This window comes from Ovis aries, chromosome X (assembly GCF_016772045.2).
Source record: "Ovis aries strain OAR_USU_Benz2616 breed Rambouillet chromosome X, ARS-UI_Ramb_v3.0, whole genome shotgun sequence".
In the NCBI taxonomy this organism is placed as follows: Eukaryota; Metazoa; Chordata; class Mammalia; order Artiodactyla; family Bovidae; genus Ovis; species Ovis aries.
The window spans coordinates 37813436-37832390 of NC_056080.1; the positions used below are offsets into that span (position 1 = coordinate 37813436).

General features: G+C 39.8%; 1 protein-coding gene across 10 annotated transcripts in view; it reads right to left on the bottom strand.

The window, feature by feature from the left end:
• RPGR (retinitis pigmentosa GTPase regulator) overlaps nucleotides 1–18955 on the bottom strand; it is a 177464-nt gene that overhangs the window by 131360 nt on the left and 27149 nt on the right. For 7 of the 10 annotated variants that reach the window (XM_060407496.1, XM_060407495.1, XM_027962905.3 and 4 more), the window contains 3 exons: nucleotides 12352–12449; nucleotides 11899–11961; nucleotides 8715–9659 (listed from right to left, as the gene is read on the bottom strand). In XM_060407496.1, coding sequence (XP_060263479.1) covers nucleotides 8715–9659; nucleotides 11899–11961; nucleotides 12352–12449 — 1106 coding nt within the window. The remainder of the gene's footprint in view (nucleotides 1–8714; nucleotides 9660–11898; nucleotides 11962–12351; nucleotides 12450–18955) is intronic. The other 3 variants (XM_060407497.1, XM_027962909.3, XM_027962908.3) reach the window with 1 other exon arrangement.

An 18955-nucleotide genomic window follows, 5' to 3' on the forward strand; every position in this document is an offset into this window, starting at 1 on the left:
TACTTTAAATCACATACAGCACTTACCTTCAAACTGAAACAATTTAGGAGAGATTGGCAGAATACTGTCATTTTATAAAAAGAAAGGATAAAGTTTAAATACATTCTTGTCACCAGAACCACATTAGATGTAAAGAGGTATTCTGGAGTGATTACGGGAAATCATCTTTGTGCTAGGACCCCAGTGAAGAAGTGACTGGGCCTGGATCCCACGAAAGAACCCTTGTTTCATTGGTCAGACACAGCGAGGGGACCTGCAGTCTTTGGTCTGCTGCTGCTGCTGCTAAGTCACTTTAGCCGTGTCTGACTCTGTGCGACCCCATGGACGGCAGCCCACCAGGCTCCCCCATCCCTGGGATTCTCCAGGCAAGAAAACTGGAGTGGGTTGCCATCTCCTTCTCCAATGCATGAAAGTAAAAAGTGAAAGTGAAGTCGCTCAGTCGTGTCCGACTCTTAGCGACCCCATGGACTGCAGCCTACCAGGCTCTTCCATCCATGGGATTTTCCAGGCAAGAGTACTGGAGTGGGGTGCCATTGCCTTCTCCGCAGTCTTTGGTCTAGACCAGGGCGATAGTTTTTACATTTCTTAGGGGAAATACTAAGAAACTAAATGTTTCTCAAAAGGTTTCAGTTTCCTTAAGAAATGAATATATTATATGCTTTAAAAACTAGAGATTGCAATCAGAAGTTGGCCAAGTGGTCACCCTGGAGTGGGTGGCAGATGAGAGGGGATTGAAGAGGTGCTTCTAGGGAGCTGACACTGTGCTTTTCCTTGATCTGGATGTTGACTATATAGGTGTGTACAGTTTGTAGAAAATACATTGAACTATATATGCATGAGATATATACTTGCCTATGTATTAATTTCAAGAGTTTTTTAAGTTAAAAAAAAGACTATAATGTGTAAAATTTTGCTCTACAATTCTGGATTCATGACTTGCCTCAGTGTCACAGAGGATAGAAAACAAGAATGCATGTAAGAATTAAAGATTTTAAAATTTAAAAAATAAAAAACTAAAAAAAAAAGTAAATTCAAAAAATAAATAAATAAAAATAAAAAGTAAAAAAAATAAAATAAAATAAAATAAAATACAGCATAGAACTTTATACCTAAGTCATCAGGTGGGAAAGCACATATTTTTAAATATCAGTTTCAAGGTATTTTTCTTTTAGGTTAAGAAGAGCTGACATATAAGTGCACATTTTAACTACAGTAGAAATAACTGAGGCTGGAATGGACAGTGGGACGAGCACTAAATACTCTGAACACTACTGAATACTCTGATCTAAACACTGTTTTCTAAGCCTTGCTCCACCTCTCTTGGCCTGAGCAAGGCACCTACCTACTTATTGTCTGTCTGTAAAATGGAAAAATGACATTTATCAACACCTATCTAGGAGGGTCTGTATCAAGATGAAAAAGACTGTTTACAGAGAAAATAACATGAGCAAATAAGTATTTGTATGTAAACAGAAGTGATTTTGTGAAGTCCATTTTATAAAAAGTAAGACAGAATCCCAAGTGTGCATGGAGGATTGTCACAAAACAAGAAGCTTGGACACTTTTTGCCATGTCTCAGATCTTACCAATAGAAAGTAGCTCATTTAAAGTGTACAGTTCTCTGTTCTACTCTTGTAACACATCCCTTTATTCTCTGCCAGGTGCCTGGCAGCCAGAGCAAGAGAAGGAAGAAGGCCTGTCCCTCCACTGGGCTATAGGTCTGTGTTGCCACCAGGCATGATACTTGTAGACACTCAGGTTTTCCAAGCGAAGCCCACAAAACAAGTGTTTTCAATGTAAAATCTGAAATTTCAACGTTGGCATCTGATTCAAATGTTTATAAAATCACTATGTATACCAAACAAGTCTATTGATAGGCTGGAGTGCACCCACAGGCTGCCAGTTGTGACTACCCAATTCTTTGCTTATAATGACACCATTATCTCTAAACTTCCCCTTCTTTCTATGTGCCAATCTGTTACTTCATTGCTAATCCTATATTTTCAGCAGCAAATACATTACAGTAAGACTCTGAAAAGAGGCCTGAAAAAAGGAATGTAATCTTATTCTTGTTCTCAGCTTTACTCTATTATTTCCCCATTTTTCCTTAGAAGATTTATCTTCCTCTTTATCTTAAACAAACACATGATCCATGATTGTAATTTATGTGTCTTATTTTTTAACTATTTGATAAAAAAAATTAGGATACAGAGGGAACTCTGGTCCCCTGACAGCACTAATATCTAAATTTTAGGCTGAGGCTAACCATGTGAATGCCATCAGCCTTTCATCATGGTTCAAATGCTGAGGGGCGGCATTTGACTCATGTATGGTGTGTAACAGGATTTTCACTCCACCCCATAGTTAAGGATTATCATTACTGTAATCTATTTCATTCCCATGGACCTACCTCCATAAGCTAATTTTTGAGGGGTTGCTATGTTGTGTTTAAATACAAGTAAGGTTTACAGGCACATGAAACTATATTCATGCACATCGGCCACTGACTTGGAGATTCGTGACGATAGCATTGTATCTAACCTGATGTGATCAGAGAGGATAATTAGAGTGATACAGATTAGCATTTGCTGAGTATCTCTAACATGTTCCATATGTTAACTATTAAAAGACCCTCTTTTCTTTACTAAAAGAAGGAAGTAAAACTCAGAAAGGTTAAAAAAATAAAAATGTTTCCAGGTGTCCACTCAGCTAATCAGTGAGGGCTGGGACAGGAACTCAGGCCCATGCTCTGAACCGACTCTGCCCAAATAATTTGCAGACTGTAATGGCTGCCCTCAGAGTTGTTTTTGTTTTGTTTTTTTTTTTTAAAAACCTTTACTGATATTTAAAGCATTGCATACTTTTTTATTGATAAGCTCACATCAGTAATATCCTATTCTTATGTATCATCATATATAATAATAGCAAATAAAAATTTAGAATTTTTCACCCCAGAGCTCCAAACTCTCTGGAATACACATCGCCCTTCCTAAATTGAGAAATATGCCAGCAGAGCTCTTTGATATTTATTTCTCAAAATCTAGTTCTGATTCTGCGTCTCAGCAAGGCAGACTTCTTGGAGTTCACTCTGATGCAACGTGGGCTCTGCCCCAGCCCTGTGGCCCTCCACTGCTCCTTCTTCCTTGGCTTTGAGGATCCCTGTCTCCTGGAAAGTGTTCTTACCCTTGCTCCTTCTCAGACTTCCCTTTCTCAACCTGCCCTTACCTACTCATGTTTCCCTGAATTCTCTCTGCAGTTCTCTTTTCTTTTCACATTCTGAATGCTGCCTCTCATTCAAATCCACAGTTTTAACTACATGCATAAGCTGGTGAGAGTCAGCATCTTCCCTGAGTGCCAGACCCAGATGTGTATTTGTCTATTGAGCATCTCCTGGATGAAAAAGCCCCAGGCAGTCTCCTCAATTTGTCCCTGCTCCTCAGTTCCCAGCCTCCATGCCTGGCAGTCTTTCCTCCCAATTCTCCAAGCCAGAAACAGGAAAATCTTGGCCTTTTCCCTCTCTCCAAGCTCCGTATCTTTACCCAATTCTAAGCCCTCCAATTCTAACCCTAAATCTCTCGTAATGACACGTTTCCAACTCTCCACCCTACTGTCCTAGTCCAGCTCCGCTTCAGTCTCTGCCTCTTCAACTGCAACTGCCTTCTGACTGCTATCCCTGACTGGTCCTCTCCCTTTCTACTCCACCCTCCATCCTGTTGACAGAAGGATGCCACAAAAGCCCAAGTGTGATCAACCTTACTCCTGTTTAACATCTTTTATAAACGCAGAAGGTCTCATGCCTCTCTATCTAGTCCAAGGCTACTCTAGGCTGCAGTCACACTGACACACTCTCCTGGCTTCCATCGCCAGCCCACTCTTTGCCTGGGTAGGCTTTACTTTTCATGACTCATTTACCATTTCACTGTCACTCCCAGGAAGCCCTTGCCTTGTCTTTCTCGGTGGCAGCTGCAGTGCCAAACTTGAAGCACTCTTATTATGCTGGTAAATTTTCTGTTCTATCTATAGAAATAGCTTAGAGTATAAAAGCCACGTTCTTCTTATTAAGGGATTTAATGGAGGAAAGCCAGAGATTCATCTTCAAATCGTATTTTTATCATTGGGCAGATAAAACTATCTGCCCAAGAACACAGGGGTATTGGGAAATACTGTTAAGCAACAGTTAAGGCAGTTATAGGAACTCTTTCTCCCTGGTGTTCCTTCAAGAAATCTATACTTACCTAAAGTCCCTGATAGGTTGGAGGGCCACAGGAGGTTAACTGAGAGCAGCCCTCACTTCTTGAGATCCACCTGATTTGGGGTAGCTTCTGTCCTCTTTTTGGTGCTTGGTACATAAATATTTGTTGACCGAATAATACGCACCAAATATAAGTTATGTGTCAGGTACTGGGCATATAATATCACATTGAACTTTCACAATGGAAAGAAGGAAACGACGGAATTACAGCACCTTCCTCCATGGTAGCATTTTATTTTTAATCTACATGTATACAGTAATAGAAATACAGTATAGAAATCAATTATTTCTATAGTGAAATAATAGAGAACATTTCAATTACACTCACCTGGAGTGCTGCCAGTCTGCAGCGGCAGATGTTTCTGTGGTCCTCCTTTGTATCTTACCTTATTTTTCTGCCACAGTGCTCATTTGAAACTGTAATTCAATGGATTCTACATACACAACTCATACTTGCCTCAGAAATGATCACTGATATTGCCTCAGAAATGATCACTGATAAAGTACAGTAAAAGCCTGATCAACCAGCAGATGTGGACAATAAAGAGGGAACTAGTTACTCCAACCTACTTAGCCAAGTATTAATTCAGGTCTGAAGATGACTAGGCCAGTGCTCTTTTAACCAAAGCACTAGGCCTGCATGAATGACCGCTTCTAAAAGAGCACAATTTTTTTGTCTTTGGCTGCTGCTGCTGCTAAGTCGCTTCAGTCGTATCTGACTCTGTGCGACCCCATAGACGGCAGCCCACCAGGCTCCGCTGTCCCTGGGATTCTCCAGGCAAGAACACTGGAGTGGGTTGCCATTGCCTTCTCCATTGTCTTTGGCTAGAGAAAGGTAAAGAAAAGGGTAAGAAATGCTGTTTACAAATGGTTATCTCAACTGGTTCAAATACTGAGATGGACATATTTTAAGAGCATCATTTCAGTATTGAGGCTGATTATCTCTTGAGTGGAAGATGAACACCCAGACCTTTACCACTGTACTTGAGCTTAAGAGTTTCTTGTCTCCTTGGAGGTTTTTCCTCTATGAGCTCCACTTCTGTCATCCACCCTATTTAATCCTAAATCTACTTCTAAAGCAACCACGTTTGGCACTACAATCAACACAACACATACATTTTAATCTAGGTACTAATTCAACTCTAACACTAATGAATGTGGTAGATCACTGCAATGCCAAACCCACATATTTGGTTAGTTCGTGGAAGCTACCAGAGTCTCGCAGCTAAAAGATTTACAACTACCTTTAGGAATTTTTCCACTTTCTATCTGAGTCTTTCTCCTCATGGAAAATCAAATGTGTAAAGAATTCAACCTACACAAAATTCACAGGATGTCTACCATGACAATCCTCCTTGATAAAAGGAAAGTATAAGAAATCCATCATGTCTAAGATATTGAAGGGGCTGGGAAAGGAAAGCCATGAAGAAACAAACACACTGGCTGCATTAAACACAATGGAATTACTCTAGTGGAAATCTAGCCTCTCTAAAATTCAATATCTAAAAGTTTCTCTTTTCACAAACAACTACTGACTGTATACATTTAATTTTTATTTTACTTGAAACATTCTGACAAACAGCAAACAGAGATTTACAGAATAGTGAATGAAGAATACATTGAAGGTAAGTAACAGACATTGGGAATGGCAGTACTGGGAGCAAAGGTCTGGCAGTACAGTGAAAGCTCAGAAATTATAGGAGATGGAAACACAGAATTACAGAAGACAAAAGATATTAAAGCTATCACAGTTTAAGAGCAAATAACATTTTATACAAAACTGGATTAATTGTAAAACATGATTTTTTTCTTCCTTAAAAATTTTCTTAAGCAAATAACAAACAGGTTAGAATGAAAGAATCTAAGAGTTACAAAGGGCTTTAATTATCATACCATCTAATCCATTCTATTTTACAGATAGGGAAACAGAAGTCCAGTGAGTAGCTTTGCCTGGCCAGTAACCACTTAAAAGATTTTCATGCTTCTAGAATATATGTTCATTTTCATTTCATTATATATTCTGTCATTTACCAAACAGTAACTAAAACAGACATTAGAGTCTAAACTCTGAACCCAGCTGTCACTTTGTAGATTGTTGCAAAAGGGACACATTAAAGGTAAAAAGCACTACTTAAAAAAAAATGTGAATTCCTCATTTAGCTTTAAAATAACACCCATTCTTATAAAATTATTCTATATGGTAGGCAAACTGTAGTCATAGACTGCAAAAAACTATGCTAACACAGAGAGTTATAAGAGATTAGACGTTTTTATAACCCTTAATTTGTGCCATTTTTAAAGGGACTTACTTATATACACAAACAAAATACTTTTATAATATACTCCTTCCTAACACTGTCTTAGTGAGGAATTAGAATATTAACTATATGCTATGACCTTTTGATATTTTTAGCTATATATTTATAATTTGGGGGGGGGACACCAAAATATTAGTTTAAGAGAAGCCAAAATTTACCAGTGCCTCAAGTTATCTTTACGAGTTTATACTGTACCACATGTAAAGTGACCATGACACAAAATCAGTGTAATAGAATGAGTGCCTATTATCTATAAGATGTTAAAATTGTTTGGCTGGACATAATCAGGTCAAATTTAAAATCTGTTACTTCAATTCCAAATAATGTGGTAATACATTATTCCAAAATTTTTTGGAACCTGGTGGCCCATTTTCTAATAGTTGTTTTGACTGCACTGGTATTTTGAACCTCTGCACTCCATGCCCTTTCCCCTTTCCCTCCCTGTTAGTAGTACACTTTTTTGGATGTGTTCTATCTTTGTCATATTTCCCAGATTCTCTGATTTTGCTCACTTTGGATTCCCTTCCCCCACCCTTTCTTCCCTGCCTTCCATTTTCTTCATTACCTGTCTCCTGGCACTTTCCCTTCTCTTCCTCATTGTTCTCATCTTCTTCCTTCTCCTCTTCTCTCCCATTCTCTTTCCTCTTCCCCACTGCCCCCTCCTTCTCTTCCCTTTCCGTACCTTCCCTCTCTCTCTCCTCCTCTCCTTCCTCCACTCTTTCTTCCCCCTCCTCTTCTTCCTCTCCCTCTCCTCCTGGCCCCTCCCCCTCTTTCTCACCTTCTCCTTCCTTCTCTTCTCCCTCCTCCTCCTCTTCTTCCCCCTCTTCTCCTTCCGCCTCTCCCTCCTCCTCTCCTTCTCCCTCTTCTAACTCTTCTTCCCCCTCTCCTTCTTCTTCCTCTCCCTCATCCCCTCCCCCTTCCTCTTCTTCCTCTCCTTCCTGCTCCCCATCCCCTTCCTCCTCTCCCTCCCCATCCCCTTCCTCCTCTCCCTCCCCATCCCCTTCCTCCTCTCCCTCCCCATCCCCTTCCTCCTCTCCCTCCCCATCCCCTTCCTCCTCTCCCTCCACATCCTCTTCCTCCTCTCCCTCCCCATCCCATTCCTCTTCCTCCTCTCCTTTCTGTTCCTCCCCATCCCCTTCCTCCATTCCCCCTTCTCCCTCCCCATCCCCTTCCTCCTCTCCCTCCCCATCCCCTTCCTCCTCTCCCTCCCCATCCCCTTCCTCCTCTCCCCACTCTCCTTCCTTCTCATCCCCTACCTCCTCAACCTCCCCATCTCCTTCCTCCTCTCCCCCTTCTGCTTTCTGTTCCTCCCCATCCCCTTCCTCCTCTCCCTCCCCATCTCCTTCCTCCTCTTCTTCCTCTCCTTCCTGCCCCTCCCCATCCTCTTCCTCCTCTCCCTCCCCATCTCCTTCCTCCTCTTCTTCCTCTCCTTCCTGCCCCTCCCCATCCTCTTCCTCCTCTCCCTCCCCTTCCTTCCCTTTCTCCTCTTCTTCCTGCCCCTTCCCATCCCCTTCTTCCTCTCCCTCCCCTTCCTCCTCTCCCTCCCCTTCCTCCTCTCCCTCCCCCTCCTCCTCTCCCTCCCCTTCCTCCTCTCCCTCCCCTTCCTCCTCTCCCTCCCCTTCCACCTCTCCCTCCCCTTCTTCCTCTCCCTCCTGCCCCTCCCTATCTCCTTCCTCCTCTCCCCCTCCTTCCTGCCCCTCCTCATCTCCTTTCCCCTCTCCTTCCTCTCCTTCCTGCCATCTCCCCTCTTCTAACTCCTCCCCCTCCCCCTCCTGCTCTTCCTCCTCTTTCTCTTTCCCTTCTTCTTTCTCCTTGTCTTTCTCTTCTTCCCCTTCTTCCTCACCTGCCTCCTCTCCCTCCCCACCTCCTTGCTCCCTCTTTCCTGCTTCTTTCCTCCCTGTGCTTCTTTCCTCCTGGTGGCCCTGTTCCCTCTCCTTTTGTTGTTCCTCCTCCTCCAGGTCTTTCTCTCCCTTACCCAGGGTCTCTATTACTCCCTCTCCCATGTCTTCCCCCTCTTCTCCTTCCTCACTTCCTGTTCTACTTCTCTGTTCCACTCCTGAATTACCTTCCTTCCTGATTCCCTTACCTCCACCTTCAGGCACATGTTCTGCCTCTCCCCTTAGCTTTCCCTTGCCTTCACTCACCTCAGCTCTGTCTGTAAGGTCATCTAACAGGAGCTCTGCTTCCTCTTTCTCTTTTTCTCCACACTCCTCCTCATTTGCCTCTATCTCTTGCTCCTCTATTCCACTTCCTTCTGAATCATCTTCTTCCTGTTCCTCTGGGATCCTTGATAAGCGATGACACTTAAACTCATATTTTGCCATGATTCTGGATAGTCTGTGTTTAGCCTCTTCATGTCTTTGTTCAATAAATTTTCTGCTATACCACAAATTTTGATTAGTTTCCACTTCATCATCCTCTTTCTCATCATTGCTAAATTCTATTGACTCAGGCTGCTGGAAACCATCAGCTATATTTTGCTGACTTTCACTTTCACCTTCCAAATAACTGTCTTCCTCCTCTGTAGATGCTTGTTCACTGTCAAAGATTGTATCTTGCTTGTCCCCTTTACTTTCCTTAACAAAATCTTTATCTTCTTCATCCTCAATATTCATGTCTCTATTTGGTAAGTCATCAAAAAACATATCAATATTTTTTCTATTCTCTTCAGTTTTTCTTATATCCTTCAGATCTGTCATATTCACCAGATCAGTTTCCACCTCAGAGACTATTTCTTTTGCTTTTGAATCCTTCTGACTTTGCCCGTCATCACTTTCCTTTTCTATTTCCTCACTATTAAGTGGATAGACACCATGCTTATTTTCATGTCTAAAGGTCCCTTTTTGCAAACCCTCTGCACTGGTGCTGGTCTGAGGACTTTGCTGGTCTGAGTCATTACCTACTTCCTCATCTGAAAATGCTTCCATAGACATAGTTGCTGGCATCGCGTACATTCCTTGTGCCAAAAGTTGTTTATATACTCTCCCTTCTGTCACTTTTGGGGACATCTCTTCATTTTCATATTCATTACTATCATCACTTTCAGTATAAGTTGTATGCTGCTTCGGTTTCTCAATTATTTCTTGTTTCTGTAAATTTTTTGAAGTAATCGTCATACTACTATTAACTGATAAAAGTAACTTATTTATTACAAAATACCAAGATTTTCCATTATCATAAATTTCACTTGGAGAATTAAAATGCCCAATTTTACCAGACATTTTCCTCAGATTTTTTTTTGGGGGGGAGATAATTTATGCCATTGTCTGTCTGTGGAGCATCTAATTTTGATTCAGTAACACGAATCTGTGTTTAACTCTCAAAGTTACCACCTGCCTTAACTTTGCCATTACTCACAGTACCAATATTTATTCTCTGCCCCTTTTCTTAATCTGAATCAATTCTTAAATATGTTTCCAGACTAATTTTGAAAAATACTGTTAAAAAATGCACACTTTTCTACTTTCCCTATTGTTTTGTCAAATTTTGATTGGTCTTTTGAGTCCACAAAATTCTGAAAATGAAAGAAACTAAATGAAAATATGGATTTTTTAAAAACTTGAAATAAGAAAAATCTTATTTCTAGAAGAAAAAATCTGAAAATTACAATGAAATGTTTTTATCAATACACTACATAATAATGAATACATTTTTCTTTTCTAAACAAAATCTTTTGAGTTTTCAAATTTTTGACCCTCTTCCTTTTATTTACTATATTCTTTAATTATAACAATTTGCATACATAAAAAACTATGAGAAAAATACTTAAAGTAAAATATAAATTTTATTAAAATTTTATAAACTTCTATAAAAACTTATATAATGAACCACTGAGGTTTTAATGATACATTAAGAATAGGAAATTAATTTATTGCTGGACAAAATAAGGCAAATCAAATTGTTGATCTAAATTCTATAAGCTAATGGACTGAAATAGCTGATGAATTTGAGTTTCTAGATAGTAAAAGCTCACTAAATCAAGTTTTATAAATTATAAAGAGTGCTAGACCCAGGAAGAGGTCATTTTTTGCTAAACAAATTATTAAAACAGCACAAGTTAAAAATATACAGAAATACTATAATAAACCTTTTTTATTCACTAGAGTAGGCTTGGTAGGGCCTCTAAGTAAAAGGACTATATGAAATATAAAATATATATTAGTTTAAAAGAAAATGCTTTCCTTTTCTGTTTGTTCTCGGTCTCTTCTTTAAAAAGTCACAATTCTTTCAACAGCCCTAAGACAGACAGAGGCCCAGCTGCCAGAAATGATTTCTAAATGCATGTGCCTTTATTTCTTTAGCACAAAAAAAGCAGCACAGAAGAGGCAGAGCCCAGAGTCTAAGAGGAAGGAAATACACACAAAAGATGTCTGCTTGGAAGTACAGTCAAGTCAACAAATCAGTTAGTCACTGAGCTTTGACAACTGTGTTAGGAAAGAAGCTCTTCCATTTTCAAAAACAATGCTGTTACTCAATAAGGACTGGCACTAAATTTGTACAATTTACCCAGATTCTCTTGCATTTCAGTGACTTTTTAGTTTAACAATGTGGCAAAGGTACTAGAAATATAAATGAAATGTTTTCTGTAGCCTGTCCTTCAATTTGCATTTCTCCAATTTCTATTTCTAATCCTGAACCTTTCATCATTTCACCTTACTGGTCCTTCAAGCCAGAAAATGTAAATAATTTCAGGACAGGCTTTTATCTCTCCAGGGTTGTGAAAAACCAGAATATTCCCTCCTCTTCTATTCATTTGCTATTCATTAAAAGTCTCTATCACTCATGCATGGTTTCTGACTAATTTCCAAATGTTTAATCTTGTTTTTATGCTACCAATTCCTTGATAAATTAAAGCCTATTCCAAACACTGTAAAAGCAATTATCAAATATTTTAACTAAACACTACAAAACTTTACTGGAAAAGAGGTTAATATCATCCTGTAAGGTCAGCAAGGTAACTCACCCAATGTCATACTCAAACAAAGTGTGAGAGGCACTCATAAAAAACTGTAGCCTCTTCCAATACTTAAGAATGGTAATAAATATCTTTTGCCTTGATGGTAACAAAGTATGGATATTGTCACTTATTAATGACTCCAAAGAACAAATTTCAGCAGTGAAATTCTGCCAGTCTTGTTGTATCACAGAAAATACATACCAACAGAATAAGCCCAAATGGAGACTATACATATTGTATCCCCATCTTTTAAATCCTAAAGTAAGTGAATACTTACCTTTTTGAGTTCTTTCCTGAAACCTTTCAAGAAAAATATAAATAATTTAAAACTGTTCTTCCCACCATAGTGAAAATAACTCTCTGTATCATACCTTTTGCTTTTGAATTGGCGATAATTTTAGTTTTTCATTGGAATTCAGGTGCAACATGTGTGTCTGAAATAAATTTAAAAAAATATGTTCTAAAAAAATAAAGACTGTATAACTGATTATATACCTATACATATGATTATATATTTATATATCATTATATGTTGATTTAAAATACATATAAATAAAATTAATACAAAACAGTTCAGACAATCATATAATCAACTTTCAATTGCATAATAATAATGTGAGGGCTGAAATTAATTTTACAGTACTTAATCTATACTTCACTAAATCTGAGTTTAAAATAATAAATGAAAAGACAAAAACAAAAAGCTTTTTTCTATGTATATAATGGCTTAGGAAGTACACATATACACAGACATACAAATACAAATACATGAGGAACTAAAACTCAAATTTGTATCTATATTGCACAAATAGGAAAACCAGTACCATATTTAAGACATCAGCAGTTTCTCCAAGGCTTTCTGAATCCTCTGCTGAAAGACTGTCTGTATCTTTCTCTTTGGTCATTTTATGTTGAAAATAATCTGAATGATTAACAGAGAAAAGATAGAACCAGATTTCAACAGAAAAGTCAAAGACAACTAGACAATAAACAAATTATTCTGCAATATAAAAGTACAGTTATAATTTTACTAATAGGTCAGTTGGTAAAGAAGCCGCTTGCAATACAGGAGACCCTAGTTTGATTCCTGAGTGTGGAAGATCTGCTAGAGAAGGGGTAGGCTACCCACTCTGGTATTCTGGCCTGGAGAATTCCATGGACTATATTGTCCATGGGGTCACAAAGAGTCAGACACAACTGAGTGACCTTCACTTTCTTTCACTTTCAAAGGTCCTTTAACCTCATATTAAGGAAACTGAACAGAATTCATTCACAGTGATAGCAGGTTTTAAAATCTTTCTGAAAATTTAAAGACTCTGACACTGATAAGATAACAACTGCTTCATTCATATGAACAGAGAAACATTATTCCTTTGGGATAAATACTACCAGGTATCAAGCACTATGATAGCCAGCGCCCAAAAGATCCCCATCAACTTATACCCTCCTGCTATGCATACACTTGTGTAGTTCCCTTCCACATTTTACCAGGCTGGTCTGTATGGCCAATAAAAAAAGCAGATCAATTTGATGTTACTGTGGCTTATGTTTCAGCCCTCTCTCTCTCTCTCTCTGATCACATGCTCTGGGGGAAGCCATGCTATGAGTACACCCAAGGAGAAGCCCACGTGATGAAGAAGTCCAGCCTCCTGCCAATGGCCATGTGAGTGAGCTTGCAAGAGGAGCATGAAACATCCTGAACCAGAATCACTCAGCTAGACTGGTCCTGGATTCTTGACCCTTAAAAACTGTGTGAGATAGTAAATGTTTGTTGTTTTAGCCTTAAGTTTTAGGGTCATTGCTTATGTAGCAACAGAAAAATAGTACAAAGACCTAGAAACTTTCACAGAAAACCATAAGATTATTACATCATAAAGCAGATAACGAAAAGTTACAAGCTTCATTTGACCTTATATTTTTCTCAATTACTATATCCCCATTTAGCACATATATACATATTTGAGAGGAGCTCCTTAATGAAGTCTTCACTGAAAATGCCAGTCCACAGTGCTCTCTCCCTTATAAATTCATTCAATTCCAATGAATGAATAATCAGTTTGTCTTCATTCCATGTGAGGTATTAGGTAGGGGATATCAACTTAAGTAACTGCTGAATCTTAATGAACTTATAGTCTAGACGGGAATACAAAATATGTGATATAGGAGAATGAGAAATCCCATCCAAATGTGGGAGATCAGGAAATTTTTCACTAAGGAGTTACAGGGAATGATGAATGAGTAGAACTCTGAGAGGTAGGGATAGAGGTAAATGGGGAAGAAAATAAGTGTAGTGCTAACAGAAGCTATGGAACAGCTGCCCTGAAAGTTTACCATGTGCTTGGAACAAAGGCTTTTATACATGTCAGGTTAACTGCATGATAATAAGAGAGGTAAGTGTTATATCCCCATTTCACAAATGAATATATTAAGGTTCAGTGACTCTTTTGGTGTCAAGTGTCAATCTCAAGTCTGCTTGGACTTTATAGGTTTTCCACTCGGTCTGACTATGAAGAGCTTCAGTTTGATCAACATCAGGGCTCAATAAACTTTTTCTGTAAAAGGCCACACAGCAAACATCTTAGGCTTTGTGGCCATATGGTCTCCGTCCTAATAATCAAACTCTGCCACTGAAGTGTGAAAGTAGCCACAGGCAATACATAAATGAATGGTTTTAAGAAAAAGGCTACTGAGAGATGAAGCTGGAAAAGCAGGTGGGAGTTACATGGGATATTTACATTTATTAAAAAAAAAAAAAGACCAGGGATCCTCTGAAGACACTGGAGCAGATGGGAACTAAACGGCACCTGAAGGAGATTAACAAAGAAAAGTATGAACCAGGACAGACTGGAGATGGCAGAGAGGAAGTTTAGAAAATAGTATATTGTTTAAAGTCATGGTCTCAGCCTTATGCTTGACTGAGAAAACAGAAGTCATCAGACCTGATCTGTTTTATCTTCTCACCAACAAACGTGCACATTTACCTATATTTTCCTGTTAAAATGTAGGATGTGTCTTTCCTCTTAACAAAGACTGTTCTGTATGCCAGCCCCTCCTGTCTTCTCAAGCGCTTTGCACCTTTGGTTACACTCTCTCTCATGTGCTGCCAGTCTCTCTGGAACTACTGGTTCATGCCCATTAGCATACACATACACTCTCATATTTCCCACTCCCTCCACATCTCCCTCTAGCTCCCTCTAGCCTAGCCGCCCCATTTCTCTGATCCTCGTCATGACCAAAATAGGCAAAAGAACTATCTACACACTTTATCGCCCCTTCGCTTCCTCGTTTCCCCTTCACGCCTCAACTTTTAACACTCTGCCTTCTGTCCTGATCTTTCCCTGGAACTACTCTTGTCAGGATCACCAAAAATGTCCATGATGCCAGATCCATGGGATGCTTCTTTGCACTCCTTTTTCTTGAGCTTTGAGCGGTACTTTGAATTTGTGACCCTACTCTCTCCTCATTTTCCTCCTCCTGCCCTACTGGCTGCTAAGGTTGAGAAAAGTGGCTTTGCTGGTCCTCCCTCTCCTACCGTCTAAGCATCAGACAGTCTCAAGGCAAAATGCTGAGCCCTCTTTTCTTCCTGCTCTACTCTCTATAGTGATGTCACCAACTTCCATGCATTATAAATATCATCTCCATGTTGATGGTTTCCAAATTTCTATCTCTTTGTCCAGACCTCTATTCTGAATGTCACACTTTAATTTTCAACAGCCTGCTTGATAGGTCTGCTTGGATGCCTCACAGGGATCTCAAAGTCAGTTTTTAACTTTTTTCCTTCAAAGCAGTCAACCATCCTTCTGCCTACACATCTATGTGTAATTTATTAACAAGTTTAACAAGTTCACCTGGTTCTATGTCTAAAATGTATTTCCCATGGGCTCTTTTTTATATCCACTGTGAACACCTTAGGTCTGTACACCATCATCTCTTGCAAAAGGCTCTGAAGTTTTCTTCCCACCTCTAGTCTGGTATCCCTGCATCCACATGTAGGCAAAAATGATCATCTTAAAACATAAATGGGATTGGAGCACATTACTCCACTGTTTAAAATCCTTTAATGACTTTCTATTACACTTAAGAAAAACACTCAAATCACTTAGGCCTCTCATGGCCTATAAAACCATGAATATATTTTTGCTGTCTCTTTTTCCAACATCATGGTGTCCTGTCTTTCACTTCACTCTTGATTTTCCTTCACTCACTTTCTCTTCAACCCCAATGATCTTCTTTCGTTTTCCTATAGACTGCCTTTAACTACATTATTTTCTTTGCCTGGAATAGACACATCCTCTCTCTTTGTGTGGTTATTTTCTTATCCCTTGTTTTAGCTTGAATGTCACCTTCTCATCTATGTCTTCCCTAACCTCCTTATCTCCATAAGAAACACCGAAGTCCGCAAATAACTTAGAAGAAGTCACAGTATATGTTGGATGTGTGCTCAGTCAGTCGTGTCTGACTCAGTGTGACCCCAAGGACTGTAGACTGTCAGGCTCCTCTGTCCATGGAATTTTGTAAGCAAGAATACTGGAGTGGGTTGCCATTTCCTCCTCCAGGGATACAACTTTCAAAATACTTCTTATTAAGTTTGTTTGTTTGACCATTACATCTACTACTGTGGGCAGGAATCCCTCAGAAGAAATGGAGTAGCCATCATGGTCAACAAAAGAGTCCGAAATGTAGTACTTGGATGCAATCTCAAAAACAACAGAATGATCTCTGTTCGTCTCCAAGGCAAACCATTCAATATCACAGTTATCCAAGTCTATGCCCCAACCGGTAACGCTGAAGAAACTGAAGTTGAACGGTTTTATGAAGACCTACAAGATCTTTTAGAACTAACAACCAAAAAAGATGTCCTCTTCATTATAGGGGACTGGAATGCAAAAGTAGGAAGTCAAGAAACACCTGGAGTAACAGGCAAATTTGGCCTTGGAATGCAGAATGAAGCAGGGCAAAGACTAATAGAGTTTTGCCAAGAAAATGCACTGGTCATAGCAAACACCCTCTTCCAACAACACAAGAGAAGACTGTACACATGGACATCACGAGATGGTCAACTCCAAAATCAGATTGATTATATTCTTTGCAGCCAAAGATGGAGAAGCTCTATACAGTCAACAAAAACAAGACCAGGAGCTCACTGTGGCTCAGATCATGAACTCCTTATTGCCAAATTCAGACTTAAACTGAAGAAAGCAGGGAAAACTGCTAGGCCATTCAGGTATGACCTAAATCAAATCCCTTATGATTATACAGTGGAAGTGAGAAATAGATTTAACGCTCCAGATCTGATAGATAGAATACCCGATGAACTATGGAATGAGGTTCGTGACATTGTACAGGAGACAGGGATCAAGACCATCCCCATGGAAAAGAAATGCAAAAATGCAAAATGGCTGTCTGGGGAGGCCTTACAAATGGCTGTGAGAAGAAGAGAGGTGAAAGCAAAGGAGAAAAGGAAAGATATAAGCATCTGAATGCAGAGTTCCAAAGAACAGCAAGGAGAGATAAGAAAGCCTTCTTCAGCGATCAAAGCAAAGAAATAGAGGAAAACAACAGAATGAGAAAGACTAGAGATCTCTTCAAGAAAATTAGAGATACCAAGGGAACATTTCATGCAAAGATGGGCTCGATAAAGGACAGAAATGGTCTGGACCTAACAGAAGCAGAAGATATTAAGAAGAGGCGGCAAGAATACATGGAAGAACTGTACAAAAAAGATCTTCACGACCCGGATAATCATGATGATGTGATCACTAATCTAGAGCCAGACATCTTGGAATGTGAAGTCAAGTGGGCCTTAGAAAGCATCACTACGAACAAAGCTAGTAGAGGTGATGGAATTTCAGTGGAGCTGTTTCAAATCCTGAAAGATGATGCTGTAAAAGTGCTGCATTCAACATGCCAGCAAGTTTGGAAAACTCAGCAGTGGCCATAGGACTGGAAAAGGTCAGTTTTCATTCCAATCCCAAAGAAAGGCAATGCCAAAGAATGCTCAAACTACCACACAATTGCCCTCATCTCACATGCTAGTAAAGTAATGCTCAAAATTCTCCAAGCCAGGCTTCAGCAATACGTGAACGGTGAACTCCCTGGTGTTCAAGCTGGTTTTAGAAAAGGCAGAGGAACCAGAGATCAAATTGCCAAAATCTGCTGGATCATGGAAAAAGCAAGAGAGTTCCAGGAAAACATCTATTTCTGCTTTATTGACTATGCCAAAGCCTTTGACTATGTGGATCACAATAAACTGTGAAAAATTCTGAAAGAGATGGGAATACCAGACCACCTGACCTGCCTCTTGAGGAATCTGTATACAGGTCAGGAAGCAACAGTTAGAACTGGACATGGAACAACAGACTGGTTCCAAATAGGAAAAGGAGTACGTCAAGGTTGTATATTGTCACCCTGCTTATTTAACTTCTATGCAGAGTACATCATGAGAAACACTGGACTGGAAGAAACACAAGCTGGAATCAACATTGCTGGGAGAAATATCAATAACCTCAGATATGCAGATGACACCACCCTTATGGCAGAAAGTGAAGAGGAGCTAAAAGCCTCTTGATGAAAGTGAAAGAGGAGAGTGAAAAAGTTGGCTTAAAGCTCAACATTCAGAAAACGAAGATCATGGCATCTGGTCCCATCACTTCATGGGAATAGATGGGAAACAGTGGAAACAGTGTCAGACTTTGTTTTTGGGGGCTCCAAAATCACTGCAGATGGTGACTGCAGCCAGGAAATTAAAAGATGCTTACTCCTTGGAAGAAAAGTTATGACCAACCTAGATAGTATATTCAAAAGCAGAGACATTACTTTACCGACTAAGGTCCATCTAGTCAAGGCTATGGTTTTTCCAGTAGTCATGTATGGATGTGAGAGTTGGACTGTGAAGAAGGCTGAGGGCCTAAGAATTGATGCATTTGAACTGTGGTGTTGGAGGAGACTCTTGAGAGTCCCTTGGACTGCAAGGAGATCCAACCAGTCCATTCTGAAGGAGATCAGTCCTGGGTGTTCTTTGGAAGGAATGATGCTAAAGCTGAAGCTCCAGTACTTTGGACACCTCATGCAAAGAGTTGACTCACTGGAAAAGACTCTGATGCTGGGAGAGATTGGGGGCAGGAGGAGAAGGGGACAACCCAGGATGAGATGGCTGGATGGCATCACGGACTCGATGGACGTGAGTCTGAGTGAACTCCGGGAGATGGTGATGGATAGGGAGGCCTGGCGTGCTGCGATTCATGGGGTCGCAAAGAGTTGGACACAACTGAGGGACTGAACTGAACTGAACTGAAGTTTGTTTGTTTTAGTAAACAGTCACAAGAAGATAAGGGATGGCTTTTCCTTTTACTCTAAAAAATTCTATCTTCACAATCTAATCTCTGGAAGTGGCAAACAACTTGCCCCAAACCATAAACTTCTCTTTTC